Below are 26,990 nucleotides of genomic sequence, written 5' to 3'. Positions count from 1 at the left end.
TTCAGACACACATGCATCCTCCTATGCCCGAATCCATCCCTATGGCCATGGTCAGGAGGCAGGTGCACGTGTCACATTCTTGGAGAGCTCTAGTCCAAAGGCTTTACTGCATCCCTGTCCTATGATTAACAGCCTCCCACTATCTCCTCTCCTAATCCAGCGGATGCAGAAACATCTGTGCTCGATGCAAAAACTATCTTGTCCCCATCCACCGCAGACATGCCTCCCCCAAATTCTTCCATGACTTCTGTCTGTGGTAACCAGTACAACCCTCCGGAACCCCCATGCATTGTTCACAAGCTTCCCTTCATTTTATCAGGTCAAACAGGCATTTGAAACCAGGGTCACTTAGATACAGGTAAATACATTAGCTATTAAAATCACAATAGAGGCCAAGGGAAAAAATTTTATTGATAAAACCATTTAAAACAATGTTCTACATACATTTAACTTAAAAGGGGACTAAACCCATCTGAACTTTTAACTGAACAGCATGAAAACATTTCTACTGTTTTCCTAAAGGTGAAAAACAATAAAAATATATGATGTAAGGAAAATGTTTATTCACGTGATATGATTGATTTACTAACGATGTCTGGTCATCCTTGTACAATGCAGAGACTGGCACTACATCTGGCACGATGTCCTCTCTTTCCTGGCTTGAATCACGTTACTGAATGTTCCCTGATGCTAGTTCATCTGTTCCCCACAATCCCCCGATCTGGTTCAAGTTCTGGTTCGGGTTCTTTCCCTGAGACGTCATTTCTTACAGTCAGTCATGCTGGTGTGGTGCATGGCAGCCTGGGCATATGCTGCCCCAAAGGCACAACTCGTTTCACGTGTTTTCTACTGTGGTTACCAGGTCATCAACTGCACGCCAGTCAATCTTGCTGAGGATGCTGCCAGTGCTTTCAGACCCACTATCCAGGCCATTGATACTTATGGGAAACCCTTCATCTTCAGCTGGTGAAAAGTCCTGTTGAGCAAAGGAAAAAATTTAGTTGGTCCCATTCTTGACAGCTTAGAAAAGCTAAATAAAACCTAAGAAGAAATCCCTGGAGCTGACTCCTGACCTGTCTCATCATGGTTGGTGTTCACAGCCCATTTCAGGTTGACGGTAATGGTAAGTAGAATGACTGTAGCAGTTAGACTGGAAAACATCTAATAAGTCCTCATATAAGCAATATTTCTCTTACTTGCAAAAGGATTACCTGCTGAAAGAAAATCTGAGAAGTCTTACTAGAATTCCCCTGAGTCCAATATTAGTTTAAAATGAGGTGGTTTTGAATATCATTCACTGTATTAGGGGGCAAGGCAGAACAGAGGTATCTTACTTATGATACCAAAAGCCCATTTACAAATGTCTCTGGTATTACCTTGAACAATTAATTTGGCATCCAGTCAGGGTTTCAACAGGATACTTCCACTCATTTCCAAAAGGGACCTCAAAATGTCAACAATCATGCTTTCATCACTGCTGTGACCCAACTGACCCCAGCCTTCTCTGAAGAAGACTCATGAGTAGTGGGCACCAACTTCAGAGGATGTTGTAAGACCCTTTGTATATCACCCCACAAAGGCAAAGAATATAAACTCCCTGAGAGCAAGGACTGTTTGAATTTTGTCTTCATATCCCTGGCACATAAGAAGCAATAATTCCTTGCTAAGCTGAAGAAAGAAAATAAATGGCTGAGGCCAAAGTCATCCTCATGTAGAGAAGCTAATACCACTTGCATCCCCCAAGCTCTGTCTCTACTGAAATCTCCCAAGTGCTGTTTATGAAATGGCACTAATTATCCTGTCTCTGCATAACTTTCCTACAAGCAAATCAGCTCAAAGCTCAGACCATTCAAACTTGGAATTCCCATATCACATATCTGTGCTTCTGGCAAGTGCTTCAAGTGCCTGTCTTCTCCAGTTGGAATAGTCTAGGAAATCTTCCTAGTATAAGAAATAAGACCATGTAATATCAAGATAAATCAGATAAACTAAGTACAACAAGATTTATAGGGCTGTGAGAGTGACTGTGGGATTATGTAGGGTTCTGAGAACCAAAAGGTAGTGACTCTTAACTTCACAAACCTGTTATGGACAACTGCTTCCTGGCAAAGTACTACTGGTGTAAAAAAAGGTGAGTTTAACCACCTTGATTTCAGTCAACTTCAGATATAGCACAGTTCTCCCTGCAAAAAGTAGAGAACAAAGATCTATCCACTATTCAACAGCTCTTGCAAGGCACGGAGCAAGGAACTTCTAAGAAGATGAGGAATCTGAGCTGAAATATAACACTGAAGGCATGAATGCTGACATAAGAGATGGGAAATCTAAGGCATAAGATCTGCAAAGTAAAAACCTTCATATCAGAAAAAAAGTTATGAAGTATTAAAATCCACATGGAACCAAAGATGACAAAAAGAGAAAGAAGTATTAGGAGACTGAAGGTGAAAAGTGGGGGCCTTCAGGTATTATAATGAGAAGAAAAGACCTTGGGGTTCATGAACTAGAAATCCAATTGAAAAAGGACAAGAACCTTAGGCAACATGAAGATTAAAAAGACAAAGACACTTCTCATCCCATTCATGCTAGGCTCATTCCCAGACCTTTGCATCCTTGCTGAAGCTAGTTTCTTCTTTTCATTCAGATCTCCTTCGTCCTTTCCCCATCCCAATCCTATCCTTGACACCCGACTCCCCTGCAAAAACTGTTGAAGTTATAATTCTTACCTCAAGGGAGGAATTTGGACTTCTGCAAAGAATTCTGTCAACCCCTTCAGGCATAATCCAGGAACTCACTTCATCGTGTTCTCTCTCATACTCTTCTGCATTACTTGTGAATGTACTAGTTGCAGAATTTTTTATGGATGTGGCTTGTTGAGGTGGATAACCAAAGTCTTCAAAGGAAAAAAAGCAAGCAGAGGTTATACATCTGGCTATACTGACAGGTTCCTGAGATGTCCAGACATCAGCATTTTCTTTGTTAGGACCACGCCATCCTACTATAACTCCACAAAGCCCGGACTGTCTGAGCAATACATTCTCAGGGCGTTTTATAGCTTCCATATGGTGCCATCCTAGATGAGAGAGAATAAGTTATTTTCTCTCATGGCTCAAAAATTAAGAGCTACTAAAGGAAAATATTAAGAGGCCTGGAGTAGAGAGTCCTTATAGATGCTAAGACAAACTCAAAAGAAAGACCTGCCTTGGGATACAAGATAACTAACCTTTCTGCCACTGAGGCTTTCTTAGGAAATTGCTTCAGAACACATTTTAAGTACATTCTTCTAAGCAGGGGTTGACGAACTTTTTGTGTAAAGGGCCAGATAGTAAATATTTCAGGCTTTGCAGGCTAAAACGCAAAACTGAAGATATTAAGTAGGTACTTACATAAGAACAGAAAACAAGTTTCCACAATTTTTTTATTGATGAATTTTTAAAAAATTCAATTTTGGTAATAAGGGTCTACTAGTGAGAAGAATGGAATTCTGTTTCTGTGGAATAACATTTTGCTTAGAGTTCAAAGTGAGTATTTCCTATCATCAAAATCAACTGCAAATGTTCATCTGTTAATGCTGACTTGTAATGAGATTTTATGTAGTTCATCTTTGAAAATGTCTTTTCACACAGATAAGTAGTTTCAAATACTGATATTCCATAAGCATATGTTTTTACTTAATCATAATCACTGATTGGAAGGCATTTAAAGAATTCTATTAGATTCTCTTCTTGAAAACTGGCTTTTCAACATGTCATTCTTTTGCACTTACATCAAGATCTAAAAACTGCTGCTGGAACTGCCGTTTGAGGCTGGAAAATATATCCACTGCAAATTTGTATGGGAATGGAAATTTTGCTTTGTGTTTTAACCCCTGACAGGACAGGAACAATATAAAAGCAGTTTAACATCACTTGTAAAAAACGATACGGAACGCAACACAGGAGTATATGCCTTTCAAAAGAATATTATCATTTTCCTTTTTTGATGATTTCTAGTTTTAGTCACAAAATTGTTTTCCTATTATCTAGTTTCATTAAATCAAGCCTGAAGCTTACAAGCAACCTAGCATGTGTTAATACTCTTGGCAAAGGCACCCTGCTATACCATAAACCACACACATACAAAAGGTTCATTCAGACTTAGATTAGCTCCAAATCAACACTAATTTGATGTAGTAACAATAACCATTCAGCAAACTACTCAAGCTACTTTGTTAGACAACAGTGCCTGCAATCTCTTTACAAATAAAGGCAAACATTCTCATACCAAGCTCTGCTAAATCAGCAAAATGTCCTCCTGAAGAAAAGAGCTACTGATTAAACCATTATTGTCATAAATAGTTACATATTTTACCCTATGGTCATATATCAAGATATATGTAAGAAATAACTTTATCTTAAAATGTTAGAAATAACTATCATGGTAAGATTCTAAGAAAAGAATCACAAATACTACACTGGAGTGCTACCTAAAATCAAATAAGTTAGTCTTATCAATCTTATACCATCTATTTAAAAATGATGATTTTCAAATACACAGTCAAAAGAAGCCTGTTTGATGTCCTTGTTGATTATGCTATCTAATGGGCTCAGAGGTGGCAAACATCTCTCTCTCCCTACACACACACATATTTTTCTTAAAACACTTTCAAATATGGAAGAAAAATTCTTCTAGAGTCTAGGGCAATTTCCCCCCAGAAACTCCTGTGTTATTAGAACAGAAGATGGACAACCTAGCTAAGGGAAGAGATAGATGTTTTGTTAACAGGAGAGGTTAGATATTTAATTTTGGTTGAACTTTAAGGTGACAAGCTAGATATTCACAAACTAAGGGTATGAAGAAAGATGAGGATAATGCTACTCAGCAGCCATCTGTACCATGACGATTCTGAAGACAGGAACCATGGCTGCCACTTCAAAGTCTTGCACGAGAATCTTATTGTCTCTGAAAAAGTTTATCTTTCCTGTTTTAAGTAGGATGTCAATGACTAGTTCACAAGGCTAGAAGTAAGTATAACTATAACTATAAGTACTTATAACTATAAGGTGAAGATATTACAGAAAGACCAAATCCTGAACCTATCTTTGCAGGAAATAGAAACTGTTCTTTAAAATAAAATCTATCATCAGAATATGAGCTGAAGATTTAATCTAGGAGCTGGATGATGACACTGAATACATGAACAAGCACCACAGCAAAGAAGACTGGCAGATGGTACAAAAAGAGAGATTAAAAGATAATGAAGAAAACAGAGCAAGGGCTAAAGAGCAGACTTAACATGCTACAAAAAAAATGGTCACTGGAAAGAAATGGGATGTGAAATTTGTTTCTCTCTGAGTTCAATACATAACAGAAGTTAGCAGCAAATGGGAAGCTTAGTCTAACACTACCCTGGGCAGGTTTCTAGGCTTTCAGAATTTTCATCTATGAAATGGGCATGATAATTATGGCTCTGGATTGCTGCATAAAATGGCTTATATCAACTTATGTATACAACATTATTTTACAAATAAAACTTTGAAATGTTAACAATTCTTTAAAAAAACTCTCTTGAAAAATTCAGAGCATCATGGAATCTGGTGAAATGAAAGTTCTCAAGCCAGAATTTTAGGATTGTCAGCTTAAATTTTAACCAACACTGGACCGGTGGAAAGCAGATTGGATTTGGAGTCAGAGGATAAAGGCTTGAACAGCAGCTCTCATTTCCTGCCTGTGGGACTTTGACCAAGACAGTTACTCCTCTGGGCCTCACTTTACTCAGCTATGAAGTGAGGGGGTTAAACCAGGATTGCCTCTGCCTTCCTCCTCCCAGCTCTAAATCTAGAATCTAAATAAGTGGCCATGACAGGCAGAGCTCTGCTCTTCTTGGATTCTTCTTCCTGAGAACCATTTTGTAGTAGCTGGTTCCAGGTCGTTCATTTTTCTCTGAGCTCTCCCTGAGACAATTCATCAGGAGGTAAGAGCAAAATATACAAGAAAAAGCTGCACAAATCTGGAGTAAATTTTATAAAATTTCCAAAAATAGCACTCAAAGGTGGATGTTTACTGATCGCAAAACAGAACTTGCATGATATTTTAGATGTAGGCTTTCAATAACAATATTAGAATGGCAGTTATTTCCAGTCCTTTCAGTGGATCATAAAATTGTATCTTTAAAGTACAGAGACCTTAGATATCTAGTAAGCCCTGGATTTTGCAAATGAGGAAACAATCCCAAAATGCCGCATCCAATTAGAAGACTAAGTACCTTGCAGATAATATGTGTTTTGGAGGCGCTGAGGGCCTATGCTTGGAGCCAGGATGCTATATGGGTGCCACGAGCTGCCGTTGGGGCCATGGCCTTTGTTTCTGCCAGCCAGCTGGAGGTGATCTGCCCCCCACTGAAGAAGTATTGGTGTGGCCAGAGGTGAGGGTACTAAAAAATGTCAGATATAGCATCCTTCATCCACATTTTCAGTACACCAGACTCTTTGTGAAGAACATCATCCAGGCTGTCCTATCCAAGAGAAAAGTTCCTTTCTGGTTTCACCAAAGCTGTGGATTTCTTTCTGCACCATCATGTTCTGCCTACACGATCTTCAGGTAGAGACTGATAGTGCCAGGTCCTTGGTACCACTGGCAGGCTGGTCAGGGAGTCAGGAGTCTACAGAAAAGTCAGCTTCCTGACTGAGCAATAGAAGGTGCTCCTATGCCTGATGTATTTCTAGAAACAAAACTGTCTCCACCAGTTGCATGTTACCATGTTCTACAATGACAACATCTCATCACTTTTCTCAAAATTTCATGGGACCCACTTATCTCCATAAGCACCAGTTTCCTGGAGATGACCATCAAGTTCATTCGACTTACATGCTCCTGAGGACAGTGCCTCAGACACTTTCAATTCAGATGTAGTTGTATGGCTTCAACCCAAGGCTGTGCACACCACAGCTTCTCCTACTAGAAGGGCCACCTGGAAGAGGAATCTGTTACTGGGAGTCGGGACAGACACACCCTATGGGCAACTTGCTCTGTTAGAAGTGTGTCTGAGTGATTTAACTACAAGAGAGAATGTCCCCTCTGCAGAAAAAAGTTTTAGCTGTATAAAAAGCATATGATACGTGCTTTTGGTTTTAGACAAATGCCTTTCATGACATTAAAAAAGGTCCCTCTATGCCTGTATTTGACTCTTTTTACATAAAAGAGTATTTTACTTTGTCAAAGGCTTTTTCTCCATCTACTGAGAAGATCATGTGGTTCTGGATATTTTGATTTTTAATATGATTAATTATGTTGATTGTTTTCCTAATGTTGAGCTACCCTTGCCTCTCTGGTATAAATCCTACTTGGTCATAATGAATGATTTCTTAGACTGTGGTCTGTTTGACAGGATTTTGCTGACAATTTCTGAGTCGATGCTCATTAACCTTGCCTTTTTCTGTGTTTTAGTTTTCCCCTGGTTTAAGAATTAGGACTGTATTTGTCTTCTAAAAGACTTCTGATAGATTCTTTCTCAGTTTTTGAGACTAATTTGTGAAGTATGGGTATTCACTATTCCTTAGAAGTTTGACTGAATTCTCCTGTGAATCCACCAAGATTAGCTCTTTGCTTTGGTAGTTCCTTTACAGTGAAATGTCTTTCCTTTTCTGAGAGGATATTTAAAACCTCTTTCTGGTCTTCTAAGAGTTTGGGTATTTTATATTTTTGAAGGTACATGTCTTTCATGTTCTCAATTTTGTTAGCATATAATCGTACGTAATACGTTCTGATTATTCTTTTTTTATTTCTTCTGGTTTTATCATGATTTTATCTTGTTCATTTGTTATTTTATTGATGTGATTTTCTGCTCTCTTCTTTTTAATCAGATTAGCCAAAGATTTGTCAATTTTATTAGTCTTTTCAAAAAGTCAGCTTTTAGTTTTATCATTTCTATGGGGATTTTTGTTTTTAATCTATGTGCTTCTCCTCTAACTTTTAATATCTCCTTTTTTGTGCTCATTTTAAGTTTTGTTTTAAAAGGCATATTCAATTCATTAATCTCTCTTTTTCTACTTTGTTAATCAATGATTTTAAGATTTTAATATGATCTCCCCCAGAGCTTTTTAGCTGCAGCCCAGAAATTTTGGTATGTTGTTTCATTATTATCATTTTCTTCTACATAAGTACTGTTTCTACAATTTCTTCTTAGATTCATTATTTAAGATTTCATTGTTAAGCCTTCATTTGGGCCTGTATCTTCTATTTGTAGTCCGTGAACCAATTTCTGGTTTTGTTGCTTTATGGTTTATACAGGATGTACTGACTATTTCTATCTTTTTACATTTGTTTGCAATATCTCTGTTAACCTAGTACAAGGTCAATTTTTGCAAAAGTTCCAGGTGATGCATATGTCTATTCTTTTGCCATCCTATTTAGAAGATACCATAGGTCTTTTAATTCTAGTTTCTCTAGTTTATTTCTAGTAATTCTAATTTAATTCTAGTAAACTGCTAATTTAATTCTCTAGTTTCTAGAGATTTGTTCAGTTCTATATTTTGCCTTTTGTTTATCTCTCTGTTAAACTTAACCAAAAACTGATAGAGGGATATTGAAATCTCCTGTTATCGTCTATGTCTTCTTGAACCTCAGGTAATGTTTCCTTTGTGAATTTGGATGCTAAGGCATTTGCAGCATATTAGTTTATTACTGGTTTCGGTTCATTGTCTAAGGTTCCTTTCAGCACAATATAGTTTCCTTGTTTATACTTTTGTATTTTTGGAATGTCTTTTTATTTTGTCTCATAGCACAATAGCAACTCCTCTTTTCTGGATCCACTTAATGCATAGCAAATTTTTTCCCATCCCCTTAGTTTTATTTTGTGTATGTCTTTGTTTTTTAAATGTATTTCTTGTAAGAAACAGATTGTAGGGTTTTGTTTTCTTATCCAGTCTTTCATTTTTTGTTTGTTTGTTTTATTGGATTGTTTAATCCATTCACATTTAATGCTATAAGAGTAAGATTTACATTGTTCTCTGACTCTAGAATTAGTTTTTTCAAGGTAAGATTTTTTTCCCTTTTCTGATATAAATACACTATTACATACTTTCACAGTTAGCTTAATTTTTTTAAAGGCAGAGGAAAGAGATTTGAAGAATATCCATGCCCAGGTGGGGAAATCGAGGATAAAGAAAGCAGGCAAGGATCAGCAATATGAAATGCTACAGGAAGGTGAAAGGGAAAAAGACTAAGAAAAAAGTCATTTAAATTGGTACTTAAGGCAAGACAAAGCAATCTTAACAGAGTAGTGAGAATGGAAGCTGAATTGCAAGTATGTGAATAAATGCAACAAACATGAATTCCTTTTTCTAATAGGTTGGCAATGAAGGGGAGGAGACATACTTTCCTTTTTCCTTATTCCAATGGAAAACAGTTCAAGTCAACATTAAAATTAAAGCTATTGTTTCTTTTGCTTCCTGGTGGTTAGTGAAGCTGCTGTGAGCTGTCAGGAGGCAGATGAGAGAGCTGTTCTTTTCCTACCCAGTCAACATATGCCCAGGTAACTAGGAGGCCCAGAGACAGAGTCAGTAGTCCACAGGAATCACTTGAAATGTGACAGCACAGTGACCTTAGAGGTCATAGAGTCTGCAAAGACCAAGAAGCTGAGCTTCTGCTTCTGGTGCAGCAGCAGAGGTCTCATCTGTTACCCCCCGGCACCCTCACTTGGTGAGGACTCCACAAAAAGAGACAAAAACTCCTCTTGCCACAGCTTGTGAAGTACCCCTCTGCCTCATGTGCATACTTTGCACATGGCAGCCCCACCCACTTATTTGTTAAAAGCAGCCAACCGCAACACATGGGACTAATCCTACATGCCCAAACAGATTTACGTTTGGGGACCTTTATATGAGACCTAGCTAAACTTATGTGAGCAGTCCAGCCCCTCAGAGTTATTACCCAAGGATATAACCACGATGAGCTGCTGTCCCTCTGGCAATTCAACTGCCGTGCCCAGAGCATGTGGTGCACGGTGAAGTCCTGTCTGGGAGACATTTTTTATAAAACATGGTATTTTTTGTAATTTACCTTGACTGGAGAAGTCTGGAGAGCACAATACATTTCGGGCAGGCCTTTTGGTAATTTCTGTTGTTTTCTTTATTGGAACAGCAGCCATTCCTGAGAGGGAAATGCATGTAACACTCTTGACTTCAGTCTACAACATGAAGACATTCTCAAATATAAGTTGGAAGGGACTTTTGGACTTACTATCATTCTCCTTTTTAGCAAAATAGTCCTTTTCAAGAGAGCTAGCAATGGCACTTCTACAAGACCAGGAATTCTTAGAAGTCAGTAAAGAATGGAAAATGATACCGTAACTGGAGAATTCTTGGGAAAGATATCAAGCTCAAGAGATCAGAACATATCTGTGATATCTCCCTAAACAGCTGCCCCTTTCCTTAAAACATCTCAATGTTTATTGTTATTAATGGTAACAGCAATAACAACAAAAATGGAACAATGGTCATAAGTCGTAATGTTTATATGGGGGCTAAAGGTTTATAAATCTTACTATTTCGTTGAGATGAATGTTGATGTTGGCTTAAAGGGGATCTTCCATGAATATAAGTAGGTTTGGAAGCAAATCTAACTTTGGCATTTCGACTTGGTGACAAGGTACTAATATTACGGTCCTTTCTAAAAGTAGGAAACAAATAATATTATTCACAATCTAAATTACATTAGTAATAGGCATGAGTTATAAATTTTTTAATTCCCACAAATACAGCACAATTCCATAACCAGATGAGTGATTTTACCAGAGCTTACCAGCTTGAGATTTTCTTTACTTATCTAAGTGTTTTCACAATTTTCTAATTAATCCATTCCTTCAATACCTTATAACCTTCAACAAATCATTCTTTCTAACTCAAATTGCTATTTTTTTAATGGAGCTGTAGAAAGGGTAGCTCTTCTTTATATACTTGACAATATTTATTAAATGATCTCTGGATTTTCTCCTCCCTTAACTCTGGAGGATTTGGTTTTGTTCTGGTTGCCACATTCAGGAAAGGGCACTGAAACGTACTAAGATATTAAAGGGTCTCAAGATCATGCTATATAAGAATAGGCTCAAGAAGCTCAGGCTGGCTAGCCTGTATAAGTATTTGAAGGTCTGCCCCACAGAATGGGGAGGAGATTTATTCCACTTGGCTCCAGCAAACAGAACAAGAAGCAATAGAGTAGAAGTTTCAAAAAAGAAAATTTAGCTGAGTGCTTGGAAAAACCTTCCTAACAACGAGAGCTATCTCCACATAGCTCGGTATGTGGGGGACACAGAAGGTTCCTCCTCACTAGAGGGAGGTCTAAAAGCAGAAGCTGGATGACACTTCTTTAGGTGTGTTGCTAGAGGGGTCTTGTTCATGTCCTGGTGGACGCACCCCTTGTAATGCTGACATTCTGTGTCTATACTTCTTTATTCAGGACTATGATTTCAATGGTACAGGGAACTCTCAATGAGAAAACTCCTTTCACTAATGCAGAGCAGAAACTGTTCTGCTACTTACATCCATGAAAGGTGCTCAGGGTCACAAAGCCAGTATGTCTTAGAAGTGGGACATGAACACAGATTTTCCTGACTTGCAAGACTAGCCCTCTATCCACTATTCTGCATATGCCCAAATCTTTTAACTTTTTTTTTAAAAAAATCCTTCACAAAAGCGGATATAGAGCTACATCAGAGATCATCTACTCTAACCCTTTCCTTTTGCAGATTAGGAAACTGAGGCCCAGAGAAGTGATGTGGCTGGTCCAAGGGCACGCAGGAAGTAAGAAGGGAAGCTGGGGTTCAACTCTAGATACCTGTGATTCCATATCCAGCACTATTTATACATTATATTTCCCCCTTTTATAACTTCCTTTTTTAGCCTTTTTTAAATACACTTTTCTTTTAATTACTTCTGTGTGCATTTGATTCTTTAAACATCCTGATAGTATGCCTCACTTGTTATGGAACAGCACGATGTTGCTAATTCATTTTCAGTTTGTGACCCATTAAGACACCTGGATCCTCATCTGATAGAGAGATAGACCAATCAATTTATGGTTTATTTTGTAACCATGTACTCTGTTTTCTTAGATATTCTAAGTGATGTTTATTCCTTTTTACTGGACCCAGGCCCAAGGTAGAAAGAAAACCACTCTGAAAGAAAAAATGGCTTGTAATCAATATTATTGGTTATATATCAGATTCTCCAATATTTAACATAAAGTTTTTGTTGGTCAATTGCAAAAAATTCACCTTTTTGTGACCCCATTTGGGGTTTTCTTGGCAAAGATACTGAAGTGTTTGCCATTTCCTTCTCCAGCTCATTTTACAGATGAGGAACCTCAGGCAAATAGGGTTAAGTCACACAGCCAGTAAGTGTCTGAGGCCAGATTTGAACTTAGAAAGATGAGTCTTCCTGACTCCAGGCCCGGCACTCTGTGCACTATGGCACCACCTAGCAGCCCCAAGATGAAGTACATTATTCAAATATAGCTGTTTAGGTGGCAAAATTAAGACTTCTACCCCTTTTTATGGTGCTACTGCAACTCAAATTCATGGAGTAACTATAAATTCACAAAGCCTCTGTGACCATGGTTTATTTACACTTTTCTCAATTCACTGTTTAAAGACAGACACAAAGATCTAGCCTCATATGAATTATATATATGAAAGACAAAATGCTTGATTTCTGCCTCTGAAAACTGAAAAGTGACCTTTGCCCAAAGACCTATGTCAGGGCTTCTCTTACCCACTTGGAGGAAGATGATGCCGTCTCCTAGAAATGCAAGGAGATTTAGCTGGGCTTCCTGGTGACTCTGTCAAGGATTTTCTTGGCACCTGTGTTGACTCAAATAGCAACTCATTCATCAGATTATATGCTTGGGTAACTCGGCGATGATAGTGTTCAGATAGCTGTAATCTTTGGAAAAGGAATTAAAAATACAAACATGTTAACATACTGTTTTGTGAGTGTTATTTTGAAATTACAGAGGTTTGCAATGGATTCTGGGCATTTGGTTTTCACCTCTAAGAACCATGATATCAAAAGGCAGAATGTGTCTGCATGCGCATATTCCTGCTTGTAATGCTGACGTGATGTTTTATAGTTTACAAAGCCCTTCACATACATTATTTCATTTGCTCTCCACAAGAGTCTTATGAGGTAAGTAGTGTAAGCAGGCAAGCAGCTGAGGATGCTGAGATTCACAGAGGTTGTGACTTACCCAAAGTCACAGAGCTAGAAAGTGGAAGAACTGGAACTCCAAGTCATATCATGACTTCTGACTCCAAATTCAGTGCCTTTCCCATTACACTACAAAGCCTCACAGATGTCAGATTCATATGGACAGAAGAGAAGCCATAAGGATAAAACAAAGAATAGACTTTGCATGCAAACTAAACCCTACTTAAGCCTGCCACGTTCAATGTTTTAACTAGTGTTCTTTCCCCCTGAGCACAGCTATATTTACTAAGAAAGAGGGGATATTATAGAAAGTAGGTCTTTTGATGCAAGATGTAATAAACTTCCTTGTCACAGCAGATAAAATCTTTTCTCACTGTAACCAGGAAATCTGTCAATGAAAATTCTGTAAGATTTAGACAGATACAGGTGATAGCATTCATGGTATAGTTGCTCAACTTACCTGTCTTTTTCATTCTTCATCTGCTGATACAGCCTAATTTCCTTTGAAGTCATACACAACTGCACAAGAAACAGCAAGTTAGCTCAATCCAAACAACTGCATTATCATGTTCCACAGCTCATATATACTCGAATGGGAAGTTGCAATCGAATTTGCTGACAAAAATGTACAACACACAACAATCTTTAGCTGGTTCAATGCACTGTCTTTTATAGATATGTCTCTGTAGGCTTGTGGAAAGGAAATAATAATCCTGGCTGGAGTTGCAGTCTCAACAGCCTTGAGGGAAGATTTTGCAGAGTGGAACACTTACATTTCATTACCTGACAAAGAGTTTTTTTGTCCGTACCTCCCATTTCCTTGGCGTGGGAAACTCCCTCCACTGATACAGATTCACAACCTCTCTGTAACTTAAACTGTTCATTTTATTTTATTCTGAATTTTTAAAAGTACATTTCCAAAGATCCAGAACACAAAAGACTGCATAGGAAACCATAACTCTCTGTCATCCACTTGCTTTTTTTCCCCAAAGTATGACTAAGCACCGTCTGTGTCTCTTAGTCTGGCAAAGTTCCCCAAAGGCACACTGCGCCAGGGCCTGCCCCCCGGTCACCTGGGCATGGGGGCTGCCTCTGCACAACCCTCTTCCATCTCCTGAAAGTGATCTGAATTGAGTTTGGAATGAAATATCTCTTAGATAACCTATAGTCCCTTTCGGACACATAACTAGAAAACAAGATTCAATTCAAGTGTCAAGTAAACAACCTAAGAATGATGTAAAAAGTCTGTGCAAAAACTATTTTACAAATGATGTCCCCACATTCTTGAACAGCTACATTTTATGTGGAAAACAGGCAGCATTTCAGAGATTAGGACACCTGTCTTCTCTGGTTTTTTTGTATTCTTACTATCAGAATAACTGACGGAAGTATAAGTGAATATAGTTCTTTTACTTTTTAATCTAAGTGGTAATTGTGTTTGCTTAAGATTTACTATAGCAATATGGCTGATTTATAAGCCATAGAATGAATACTGTGGGTATACAGGACAAAGTGGCAAATATCATTTATGTAAAAATTATCATTCAAGAACCTACTAAAGTTCATTTCTATGATTCACAAAGGCATTCATGGCCTTTTATATGCAGAAAAATCGAGGCACAAAGCAATTAACTTTCTCAAGGCTTTACATAGATAAGCAAAATGTTAAAGTGATTTTTTGATAAAAATTCTAATATAAACTTTATAATTACAGTAAAATCTAATTTATTTGGTTATCATTTAACTGGTAACCTCACCTACTTGAAACACAACTGAGAGCCAGGAATGAAGAGGGGAAAATATCTTTTAGCAGGCAAAACAGGTATAAAAGAATATATTCCATGCCTAAAGCTCCTGGATTTAAATCATAAAATAATCCTTTCTGGCCCATTTACTCTTGCTTCACAAATAATTCTAACAAGGTCGGTAATTTGATTCCCCATAACAAATTAATATCAGCAAAATGAGTGGAAAGGGCATCTAGCTTTGTTAAAGGCATACACTTCTACGGGCTGGCAGAAAAAAAGTGACAGAAATACTATAAAAAGCAGACACAGGATTTCAAGTCACAGCAGTACATTTACTGTGGTGGGAAATAGCTTTTCATTTGTCAATAACCTCTGACAGCATCACCGATTACAGCACAATATACAATAACTTCTGCTATTGTTGTTCAATCACGTCCAACTCTTCGTGTCCCCATGGACCATACTGTCTATGGGGTTTTCTTGGCAAAGATACTGGAGTGGTTTGCCATTTCCTTCTCTTGTGGATTAAGGCAAACAGAGGTTAAGTGACTCGCCCAGGGTCACATAGCTAATTCAGTGTCTGAGGCTGGATTTGAACTCAGGTCTTCCTGACTCCAGGCCCAGTGTTCTAACCACTGAGCTATCTAGCTGTCTCACATGTTAATAATTGCAATTTCATAATGACACCCTTGAGTTATCAAAAAAAAAAAAACACCACCACATTACAGGGCACTTTTCAGCAGTAATTACTTTCTTTTCTTTAGTGCTAGTTCCCCAGCAGTCACTTGTTAGATTTTTGATGACTGATTTAAAAACACAGACATGAGACTGTTCTTGTGGTGCATGGCTGGGCCATAAAAATCTATATTTTCTTTAAGCTAAGTGGGAGATTTAAAACTAAAAAGTTGAGTAAGTAGGACTGCTTTTAATGCACAAGGCCGAATGATCAACTGAATAACATAAACACACCTAGGAAGACTGGAGGAAAAAAAATCCTACCTTCTCATTTGGCTAATGTTCAAACCATCATGTACCCATATGAAAAGAGGTTCAGATCAGTTTGCTTACATCTACATTAAGATGAAAACTAAAGGATTATAATTTCCTCTGTTTATCTGAGTTGAGGAAAACAATTAACATCAACTACCTTTCCTATACACCCAAGTGTATACTTGACTCCTCTGATATATTAACACAAAAGAAGTAATCACTTTCTAATTTTAAGCCAAAGATTTCAAATAAAAATAAACTAGGAGAGAAAGGGATTCATACTTCTAAGTACAATGCATGCAAATCTCTTTAGGGAAAAACTTTTCTGGGTATGTTTGCATTAGCATACCCTGGTATGCCAACCATATCCCCCCCTGTACTTGATCTTAGCTGGAATTAACAGAATAGGACAAAAGAAATTCATCAGACAGGCCAAGAAGGGCTTCCCCGTTTGTGTCAAAGGCCTTACCGGCCGCTTTGGGGATGGAAAAGGCTGGTGTTCTTGCTCTCTCTTCTCGGCCAGCTGTGCCAAGTACTCCGCCATCCTTTCCTTCCTTTTTTTTTTCATCCAGGCTCTTATCTCTCTCTTCTCCTTCTCTGTTCTTTGTGATTTTCTCTTCTTTGGGGTGCCATGGATCCTGACAGATTGAACAGTCAATGTATCTTTACCTTTGAAACCTGGTTCTGCAGTTGAGAATAGTCAAAACTAATTACTGTTGACTTAATGGGACTCATAAATGCTGCCAAAAATACTCCCATCTTTCAAAAAAATACAACTTTTGGAGTGATTCTTCTGTTTATGTGTGACAGAAAGCAAAAGGTTTTATGCTCTTTTGTAGCTTGGTCTGAAGATACAGAACAAATCAAAGTGATGATCTGTCATTTAAATAGATCATTTCACGCAACAAAGCCCAGTTACTCCTTCTTTACCCTAAAGAAGAGTGTTTAGAACTCATTTGATTAAGCCTTTCCTAAAAATTTTTTTTTAAGTTGCATGCCCTATTGTACATACAATAGAGACCATCTCTCCCTTTAAAAAAAATAATTTTTTCAAAATAAGCCCAATAAAAATATCTTGCATTCATTGGGGTGAAGGATGAAATTTGATTAAGGATAAAAAACAACTGTGGCAGTAACTTTAGTGGCTCTTTAGAGTCAGATGAAGTGGCCCTACGAGGATAACGTTCTCTAGGAAAATACGAGGACTGTATTCCAATCTTTTATTTCTGGGAAAAAAAAAAACACTCGCCCTGAAAAATTAGCAAAGATAAGATCTGTCTTGACCTAACTTTCTAACTAACAGTCATCTTAAGTTTATGTCAGGGTTAATATTTCAGGTACTTTAATGTATTCATATGAATCTTAAATATTAATGAATAATAATAAGCTAAATAAGCTAAAGTTCAACCTAAAATTATATTACGTGAATCATTTGACCATTACCTGGAAATTTTCCTGGCTTGGTGTTCTGTTAAACCAAGTTCTTCACTAGATACTCCACTCTCAGTGATAAGATCACTAATTATGTCAGCAACATCAGTTAGTCCAGTTATCTGAAAATCTGCTAAAACACTTCATTTACAAATGTAGTTTGACCAAGTTAATGATGATTGAAATGAAAATAACATTAAACACAAAAACAATCTTTAAAAAGTACCCAAACTTCCCAACTGCCCAATTATTATTCAATAAGTTGAAAAGCTCACAAATAATCTGTCAGTCTGCTCCTTTTCAGAGACCTTAAATATCAAGTCTAACCTCCTCAGTTTCCCCGTGAGGAAACTGAGGCCTAGAGAGGAAAATGACTGACCAAAGGTCAGGTTATATAACTAGGTAGGAGCAGAGCCAAGACTAAAACCCAAGGTCTCCTGACTAACATTCTTTCCACTATATCAGGCTGTCTACAGATGTACATTTAATGATCAGTAGTGTTTCATATTCACCTAGTTATGAACCCTGAGAAAAATGGCTGCTTTTGAACATTTTTCACTTGACAGGGCATTCTATAACAATCATTCACTATGCCCAAATTCAAAGAACAGTAACTACTACTTGGTAGAAGGAATCTTTCTCCTGATGGATCTTGATAACATTTTATAAATGAAAAAAAATTACCCAACCAATTAAAAACTTTTTCAACTGGGGGCATGAAATTACACATAAAAATTTTAACAGTAAGCTTCCATTCATCTAAACAACAAAAAATTGCCAGAATATTTTATATTATAGTTACAGTCATGCCAGTGTTCACAATGCTAACTCTAAAGTACTATAATAATATGAATATTCTCTGCATCATTATCTCAGAGATTGGTCTATGTCATGGAACTCTTCTTGGGATGTTTTTAAATAATTGAAGAAATAATAAATTTCAGAGAGCAGTCAGTAAAAACAAAGATGTAAATGTTTTCCTATTCAAGTCCACAGACCTATAAATAAAAACAATTTCATAAAATCAAAGAATTTTAGAATTGAAGGAAACTTTATAAGAAATCATTCAGTGATCTTTAGAGATCATTTATAAACTATTATCTTATAGAAGAGTAAACTGAGGCTGGAAAGATCAAGAGACTTGTTCACAGTCACACAGTTAATAGCAAAGCCTTGACTGAAACCCAAGCTTCTTGTCTGCCCACTGGTGTCTCTGTCTCCCTTCTCCTCCCCAACACTTGCACACATCCAATGCCTCCTGTCTGCCTCCATCAGGATAATCTCCCGTTGTCACCATTGACTCAAAATGTACAAAACTTATCATCTATCCCTTCAGATTTTCTTCTTACTTTCCTATTTCTTTTAATGGTACCATCCTCTCTCCTGTCACCAAGCCACCAAACTTTAGCTATATCTGACTTCCTTATCTCACAGTTCCTGAACATGGGTTTAAAAATATTCTAGAAATGACCTGTTTGCTATTTCTGCATATCTCAGTTGAAAAACCTCTTCTATGGGTCTCTAACATGGACCATCTAACATGGTGATAGCTACCACAAAGAGCCTAAGAGGAAATAACCAGCTCAGGCCGGGCATGCCTGGTAAAAAACGAACCAATAAATCTTAGTAAATCTCACAAATCGACAAATTGTGAAATTATTATTTCAGATAGCTTTAACCCTAAATGCATACTTGAAGCAAAAGAATGCTGAGAATGAGACTTAATCTGGAGGTCTTAAGGTGGTTTTTGTTTTGTTTTGTTTTGTTTTAACTTCTAACCTTTACCTCAAGTTTTATGACTTATATGTGAAGATCAAAGCCTCTAGGTCGGTGCACATCTTCATAGGCACACAACAGCTGGGAACAGGGATAGTCAAGATAAAGTGAAATAAACTATTCTTTGAAGATATAAAATTATATTCAATATACTCATGGAATGTGAGGGAAGAAGCACAGTATTCAGCCTTGACAAGGGTGCACAAATGCTTTAGCTAGGGTCTAATATATAAACATTAGATTATCCATAATTCTTTTGTTAATCAGAGCACCACATCCCCCCGTCCGTTCTGGATAAATGGAAATGTACCATATTGCTTTCAATCAGATTATAAAATATGTGGAACCACGGTTTACAGTCATACAAATGACAAAATTTGGGGGACACAACACTCAATTTTAAGTAAAATTAATGATTATACCTATATCAAATTGCTTGCCTTTTCAATGAGGGGGGTGGAGAGGGAAGGAGAGAATCTGGAACTCAATTTTAAAAAGAAATGTTGAAAATTGTTCTTACATGTAATTGGGGGAAAATAAAATACTAAATTTAAAAAAATTAATGATTTTAAATTAAATCATGATATAGTTACCTTCCAACAGAATCTTCACTATTAGCTGTGTCTAAAAAGGAAAGTTTTTTATCATTAATAAGAATTTTGGTAAAGTTAAACTTAGAAATCTTGTCACTAATAATCAAAATATTTTGAACACATTCAAATTGATACTATAAACATAAAAGGATATATTTATGAGAAAGATGCTACATACTCTCAAACAATATTGCAACCTGGTAATTAAGGTACTTTATTTTAATCACTTTTACTCTTTCAAGCAAGGACTGTCCATAATGCACTTAAGGAAGCACACAGACTAGTGAGAACACAGAATTAGTACAGTACCACCCAGTACACTGGCAGCATGAAAATTAATACAACTCCAAAAGTGTCTAACTTAAACTCAGAAAATAGCTTCCCTAGAATAACCTGGCTCAAAGGGTAATAATGTCTTTAAAATATAACTAAATTAAAATTTAAATATACCTTTTCATTTTGGACCAGACTAACAACTAAATATTTAGGTCCTAATAAATATCTGTAGGTGTTCTATCACTCACCATGACTCAGATTAATTAAATACTTCAAGACAGAGCATAAGCTAGTAAGGGTATATCAGCACTTGTCTACTTATGAGGGATAAATGGAAAATAGTCTCTGGTGAATGAAATTTGAGGTATGGGCAAATAACTGTTGAGACTGCCAGGTTTACTACTATGAATTCCCAGCTGGGAATTAGTATAGGCAAACAGCCTTCAGGGTAATAATGATAGGTGTAGGTAGGGATATTCATATAAAGAGAAGTGAGGAAAGGACAAAGTTTCTATCTTTCTGATTAAGAGTTAAGACAAATAATTGAATGGTCCTGTAATCAACTGATCAGTAAGACTGATCTAATACATCATAATGGACAGTTAGGACAGCTAAGTTCTAATTCTTCAATAATGAAACTGTATGACCTTAGAAACATTGACTTCTTCAATTTTTCTATCTGTTTCAACTAAAAATGCCCGGGGGGGGGGGCAAGAAACAGACAAGACAGACAGACTGATAGACAGAGATACAACATGGTATAGTGGATGGAGTAGTCTCACGTTTACTGAAAAGTTAAATGATTTGCCAAAGAGTCACATAGCTAACATGTATCATTTAACTTCTCAGCACCTTGGCAACTCTCCTAGGTTATCAAATTCTGAAGTTATTGAATTGCATTTGCTTCATCAGCAGTTCAATACGCTGATGAAATCAGTGATTCAAACACTGCCCTCCCCTTGCCAAATGGAGATGTTATAAAGAAAAATGAATTTGTTTATATAAAAGCACTTTGAAATCTTTGGAACCATTTTGATCCTAAACCCCACCTGCTTAATTAATTTCTCTCCTAAATTATAGACATTTTATATATAGTGTAGTCCTATTATATGGTATTTTTATACATCACTTCCCTTCCCATCTTTCATGGTCCAGCCAAACTGGTCTTTCCTCTGTTTCTCATGCACAGCATTTTACCCCTTGGCTACTTATCCATGTGTTTCTGCACTGGCCATCCCAAATGCCTTGAACGAATATTTCCTCCCTTACCTCCATCTCACAGAATGCCTTACTTCCTTCAAGATGCAACTCCAGCACTTCCACCCTCTACATGGAACCTTTCCTGACTTTCCAAACTTCAATTCCTACCTCCTACAACTTGCCTCGTATTTATTATGTATATACTTACATGTGTATGTGCATATATATGTGTGTGTGTGCATACATAACAGCTAGAATTTATACATCCTTTAAAATTTATAAAGTGCTTTACTAATATGATCTTGTTTAATCCTTGCAACACTCCTGGGAGGTAGGTGTAATATTTTCATCATTTTATAGATGAAGAAATTGACATTTAAGTGTCTGAGGCCATATTTGAACTCGGGTCTTCCTGACTCCAGGACCAGTGCTCCATCCATAACTGTATGGATTGTTACATCTTCCACAATAGAATGTAAACTCCTTTGATAGCTGAGATTTTTTCATTTTTTTTGTCTTTCTATCTCCAATGCCTAGCACAGTGCCTGGCCCTTAGAGCTTATTTATATAAAATGAGCAGTTATTTAATAAATGCATGCTGATTAACTGGTTAGCATGAAACCATCTTAACCACATTTTCTTTCTTATGGGCACTGGGTACAAAAATCCTCTACCATGTCAGTTTATATGTGAGTATGATCCCAGAGTCCATGTATCCTATGACTGTTCAATACGAATTAACTGAATTGGACTGAAGAGGAGTATTATATATAAATGTAAGTTAATAATAATAGTCGCAACAATAATTACTTTACCTTTTACTTACAAACAGATGATGGTCAAACAAACTAGTAATTAGAGAGGCAATACATTCTGTCCGTGGTATAAAGGCCCTGCTGGCCTACTGATGTTGGACACCCAACAAGAGTTCCAAGAATCTGGCCCCTTGCTTTGGTCTAGAGATAGGACTGTTACTTCATAAAGGAAAGCAGGTTAGCCACTAATTGTATCAAATGAGGTACATATCTATAACAAAACCATGTATTTCTTTAGCACTTTACAATTTTCAAAGAGCTTTCCTCACAAATGTACTTTGAGGTAGGTGGCACAAGTATCATTTCCATTTCACTGATGAGAAAATTGAGGCTGAACTTGGCTGAGCTCCAACCAAACCTGAGATCATTTAACTGCAAACTTAAAGCTCTTTCTACTATGTCACACTGTCTATCCTGGTAAGGGTATGATATTACAATGTGCTGGATACAGGTGATTCTCAATGCTCTCTCACTTTTAATGAAAAAGGAGGCATTACTAAGCTGAAATTCCAACCAATGACATTTAAATTCCACTACTGGTAATACATGTCAAAAGATTCTGATAAAAAAAAAATCTCTTTTAAAGATGAACAACAATCAACTTGAATCAACAATTTCTGGACTCTCTTTTCTCCATATAGTAATCTAGAAAAAAAGGTAAATGACTTCACAAAGCCATCATAAGTACATGGCACTAACAACACCTTTGATAACACAATTTTTCTAAATAGTCAATAATCAGTAGACAATAATCAGTCTATAAGATAAAAAGCAAAAAGAGGTTTAGTAAAGAATAGTACCAGTAGAAGTAATCTGGTCACTGGAAACGTTAAAAGATGAAATGACAGAAGAAAAGGAAGAAGAGTTCCATACAGTATGCTTTGTTTCAGGAAATTCAAGTAATGGAGTTTCCTCTTCTTCAATTTGATGGCTAAACAAGTACGCTGATCCATCAGACAGCAAAGACAGGAGTGGTGGCAGGCAAAAAAAAAAAAGGGAATACTTCATAAGTTAATTAATATTAACCCACTTAGCATCAAGACAACATATATATATATATATATATATATAGAGAGAGAGAGAGAGAGAGAGAGAGAGAGAGAGAGAAACTTCCATGAATTCTAACAGTTATCTAAATACAGAATTCTAAAATGATAATTCTCCCTCAAAACAGGATTATTAAAGAATATTTCAGAAAGTCACTATATTATTTTCATTCTCTCAGTAGGAAAAAAATCAATTATCTCATCACTACCCAGATATTTAAAAGTTTAGTTAGCTTTTCCATTGGCTCTCAATTGCATTACATATTTGCTATTCCTCAAGATTTCTTCTGGATAAATAAATAGCAACTGCCAAACAGAGTTGTGGTCACTCTAGGCAATTAGCCCCATGAGTATATTCCAATGTATACATATGTATTTCAGAAGAGCTACATCCTTACTCCACAAAGAAGCTCTTCTCTGCACTGCCGCCTTCTGCCTTCTGTAACAGTTTAAATAAAAATACCAGAGGAACTTGAATTCTTGGTTTTAAAAGGGTAAGTTTAAGAGCTGTTTACTATTGGGTTCCTGTTACATGTCTTAAACAGCTAGAAAATGTAAAATAGATATACTAAAAATATAACCTAAAATCTATTCCAAGCTCATTTCCTTATCCCTATCCTCCCAATCCCCCCAAATCTTCTAATTGCTTGTCATTCTGAAGAGCATGTTTGTTCTTGTGGTATAAACGAACACTGATATAGTGAGTCATTATTTTTCTGAATACAAACCCTCTTCAGGACTTCTAAAAGTTTGTGAAAATATGGTCTCTTTATCCACTTCTGGGGAATATGACAATTCCAAGGGGTCTTCTGTCTTCACCACCTGAAAACAAATATCCAATAGCAAAACAATCCTAAATATCAATTTATTCAAGTTTCTTCGACTGAAACATTTTCTTAAAACATATTATGGCTGAATAATAATAATTATAACATATATTATTTAAGAGATATGCTTAAAAAGAAGAAACAGTGACTTCTGAAAAAGAAATAACGAGCTCAACCCTAAAATTAGACAAATGGTGGAGATTCAGCAAATAGGATTTAATTTTAAAGTAAGTGTAGCTTAGTACATTTAAATAGAATAAAAACAGAGAATCTTACAAAGCTTGAGCTTGAAGGGGCCTCAGAAATAAACAACGATAAGTTAAGATATACTGGAAAAAATTTCAAATAAAATGTTGAACCTACAATGAAGGAACCTTTACAATTCCTTAAGAAGAAAAAGTATACAAAACCAGGCACATAAAGCAACATCTGGATATAACTAGATTCTGGCTTTGCAATTAACATTAATTTCTATAATAGAAGAAACATCTTTTTCCTAGAAACTTAAGATATCAAAAACCACACTATTTTGATAATCTAAATATGATAAAAACATCACATCAAAGACCTAATATCAAATGTTTGAAAAGAAAAAAACTATGCTTAAGGCACAGGGGGGACCTACCAACTTAATGTTGCCAAAATCTTGTTCTACATTAGTTGCAATGTTCTGTAGTACAAGTAGTTTTTCATCTATTTCCAGGAGTTTAGTGGTAAGGTGCTCTATGTCAATGTTTTTTTCCGATGGTACCGTATAAGGTAAAGCACTGAAATCCTGGCACCGTTTCCAGGTTAAATAATCTTCGACACCATGTAATTTTACAGTAGATTCTTGGACTTGAGGTTGTACTTTTGGCAGATCTTTAATATTAAAAAAGTACAATTTAGAATCATACTTAAGAAAATTATGAACATTGATATCCCTAGAATAATAAATACAAAACACACAGAAGTTGCATTTCTATCACTTGACTTCAAAGACCTAGCTCTGTTCTTGTTGTATGAACATAACACTACATTGTGACTACTATGTTATCCAAAATACAAGGCAGTTTGAATTTAGGGTTAAATAAGAGTCCATTAACTACAGCAGAAACTGCTGTTTTATTTCAGGTTTTCTTCATGAAATGATTACATTTTCAACCTCTAGCTTTGCCTTTCAAAATCTATTTTAGTCAAAGATTAAGAATAGCTAGTTCTTTAAAGGAAAAGCCAACTAAGAATGCCTTGAGAATATGTTAAAAATCACAAATAAGCAGAGAAATGAAAATTAAAACAATTTTGAGGCTCCAAAATATATCCAAACAGGCAAAGATGATAAAGGACATAAGATGAAAAAGTAGTGAGGATGTGGGGAAACAGGCATGCTAATTCACTGCAAGTGGAGTTGTAAATTGGTCTGACCGTTTCGGCTTGCAATATGTTCATATGTTTAACTCAATAATCCCACTTTTAAGTTTGTTTATTTAGGCTTCTGTCAAGAATAATAGACCCATCTATGCACAACATTCATAATAACACTGTTTATAATAGCAAAAAAACCAACAACCATGAAATAAACCTTTGCTAAATTGGCTAAACTGTGGTTTAAGAAGATAAGGAAATAAATTTTGTTCAAAACAAAGGAAAAGAAATATGGCAAGAGTTAGATGACGTGAAGCAGAGTGATCAAAGCAGAACCAAAAGGAAATACAGACTACAACTTGGTAAAGGAAGATGACATAAAAGGGGACCTAAAGCTATGGTAAATACATGTTTTATCTTGTTAAAGTTAATGCACACTGTTTTTGTTTCTTCTCTAGGTAAATACCAGAAAGCTACAGTGACTAATATAATTATTTCCAATCACTTCTTCAGGTTGGTGGTGGTGGCTGGGTTCCCCTCCCTGGGCCCCTCTATGATTTAGGAAAACAGAAGAAAACCTTCACATGTGAAAACAAAGAAACAAAATCTGAAGAAAGCAAGCAAAATCCTAACCTGCGTCAGGAAGTTGATGAGGTAGAACAATGTCACAGAAAATGACAAGAAGAACCACTAAACACTTGCAGCTGAAGCTAAGAAATAAACATGAAACTCTTCCCAAAGAAAAGAGCTCGGTATTCTGAACGGGAAATTGAATTCTCTCTTCGGATGAATGATGATGTGAGTTCACAGCTGCTCTCAAGTGAGGTATGCAGTAGAGATGAGAGGAAGAATGTATGAATTTAGGACAGCTTGGTGAGACAGCAAATGGAGTGCTGGGCCTGAAGTCAGGAAAGACTGATGGAGTTCAAATCCAGCCTGAGCAGGTCACTTTACCTGTTTGCCTCAGTTTCCTCATCTGTAAAAAATGGGGATAATAACAGCAACTATCTCCTCCCAGGGTTGTTGCGAGGATCAAATGAGATAATAATTGTTAAGTGCTTAGCACAATGCCTACTACTGTGTGCTATATAAATGTTAGCTATGGTGATGACAGCTATAATAATCATCATAATGGTGATGATCACTGGTAGTTGACTCTGCTGAGTAGCAGTGAGGGAGCTATTTATTGACCTGATAGGAACAACAGCAATGTCTGCTTTCTTCTGGGAGCATGTTTCTGAGATTTGACAAAAAACTTCCAAGACCTGTCAAACTGGATGATTACACTACCCACTTTTGGTAATGTAGCTAAAAATGACAGAAAGAACCTAGAAAGCATTCCAATATTAAAAAATCTGGCAAGAAACTAAAGACTTTAGGATCACAGGTACTGTTCTCAGCTCTTCTGGACCAATGTAAGCAAGAGTTTCAAAGCAGAAAGGCAATCTGGGAAGTAAAAAGTGAAAAACGATTCTATCTAGGAATGGCATTTGGATTTATTTTGGATCATATCTTAAAATAAAAGAATGATAAGCTCCTGACCGACCAAAGATGTAGCACACCATGGCTGGTTAGAATGTATTTGCCAAGAATCTAGCAAATCTAATCAAGGAGCCTTTAAGCTAAAAAAACAAGGGATGAGAGAAAACTGTCAACATAGATCCACCAAGAGAAATATACAAGAAATACAGAATTTGAGAGCCGCAAGGAACATCAGTGGCCACCCAGTCCAACTCTTACACGAAAGAAATCTCCAGTCTACTATA

The 26,990-nt window shown here is 36.6% G+C and overlaps 1 protein-coding gene across 1 annotated transcript in view; it reads right to left on the bottom strand.

Moving 5' to 3' along the window:
* Positions 1 to 386: 386 nt before the first annotated feature.
* The window catches only part of CPLANE1 (ciliogenesis and planar polarity effector complex subunit 1), a 109,475-nt gene continuing 82,871 nt past the window's right edge, over positions 387 to 26,990 (bottom strand). Inside the window, 12 exon segments of the mRNA XM_078153213.1 lie at positions 387 to 976; positions 2,724 to 2,890; positions 10,036 to 10,125; positions 10,520 to 10,644; positions 12,744 to 12,914; positions 13,639 to 13,697; positions 16,386 to 16,554; positions 17,360 to 17,488; positions 19,717 to 19,747; positions 22,808 to 22,951; positions 23,782 to 23,875; positions 24,506 to 24,741. Of these exon segments, the coding sequence (XP_078009339.1) occupies positions 836 to 976; positions 2,724 to 2,890; positions 10,036 to 10,125; positions 10,520 to 10,644; positions 12,744 to 12,914; positions 13,639 to 13,697; positions 16,386 to 16,554; positions 17,360 to 17,488; positions 19,717 to 19,747; positions 22,808 to 22,951; positions 23,782 to 23,875; positions 24,506 to 24,741 (1,556 nt within the window). The 3' untranslated portion in view covers positions 387 to 835.

This window comes from Phascolarctos cinereus, unplaced genomic scaffold (genome assembly GCF_003287225.1).
Source record: "Phascolarctos cinereus isolate Bilbo 61053 unplaced genomic scaffold, phaCin_HiC Scaffold_4;HRSCAF=312, whole genome shotgun sequence".
In the NCBI taxonomy this organism is placed as follows: domain Eukaryota; kingdom Metazoa; phylum Chordata; class Mammalia; order Diprotodontia; family Phascolarctidae; genus Phascolarctos; species Phascolarctos cinereus.
Note: the sequence above shows the minus strand (reverse complement) of the source record. Positions and strands in the feature narration are given on the sequence as shown.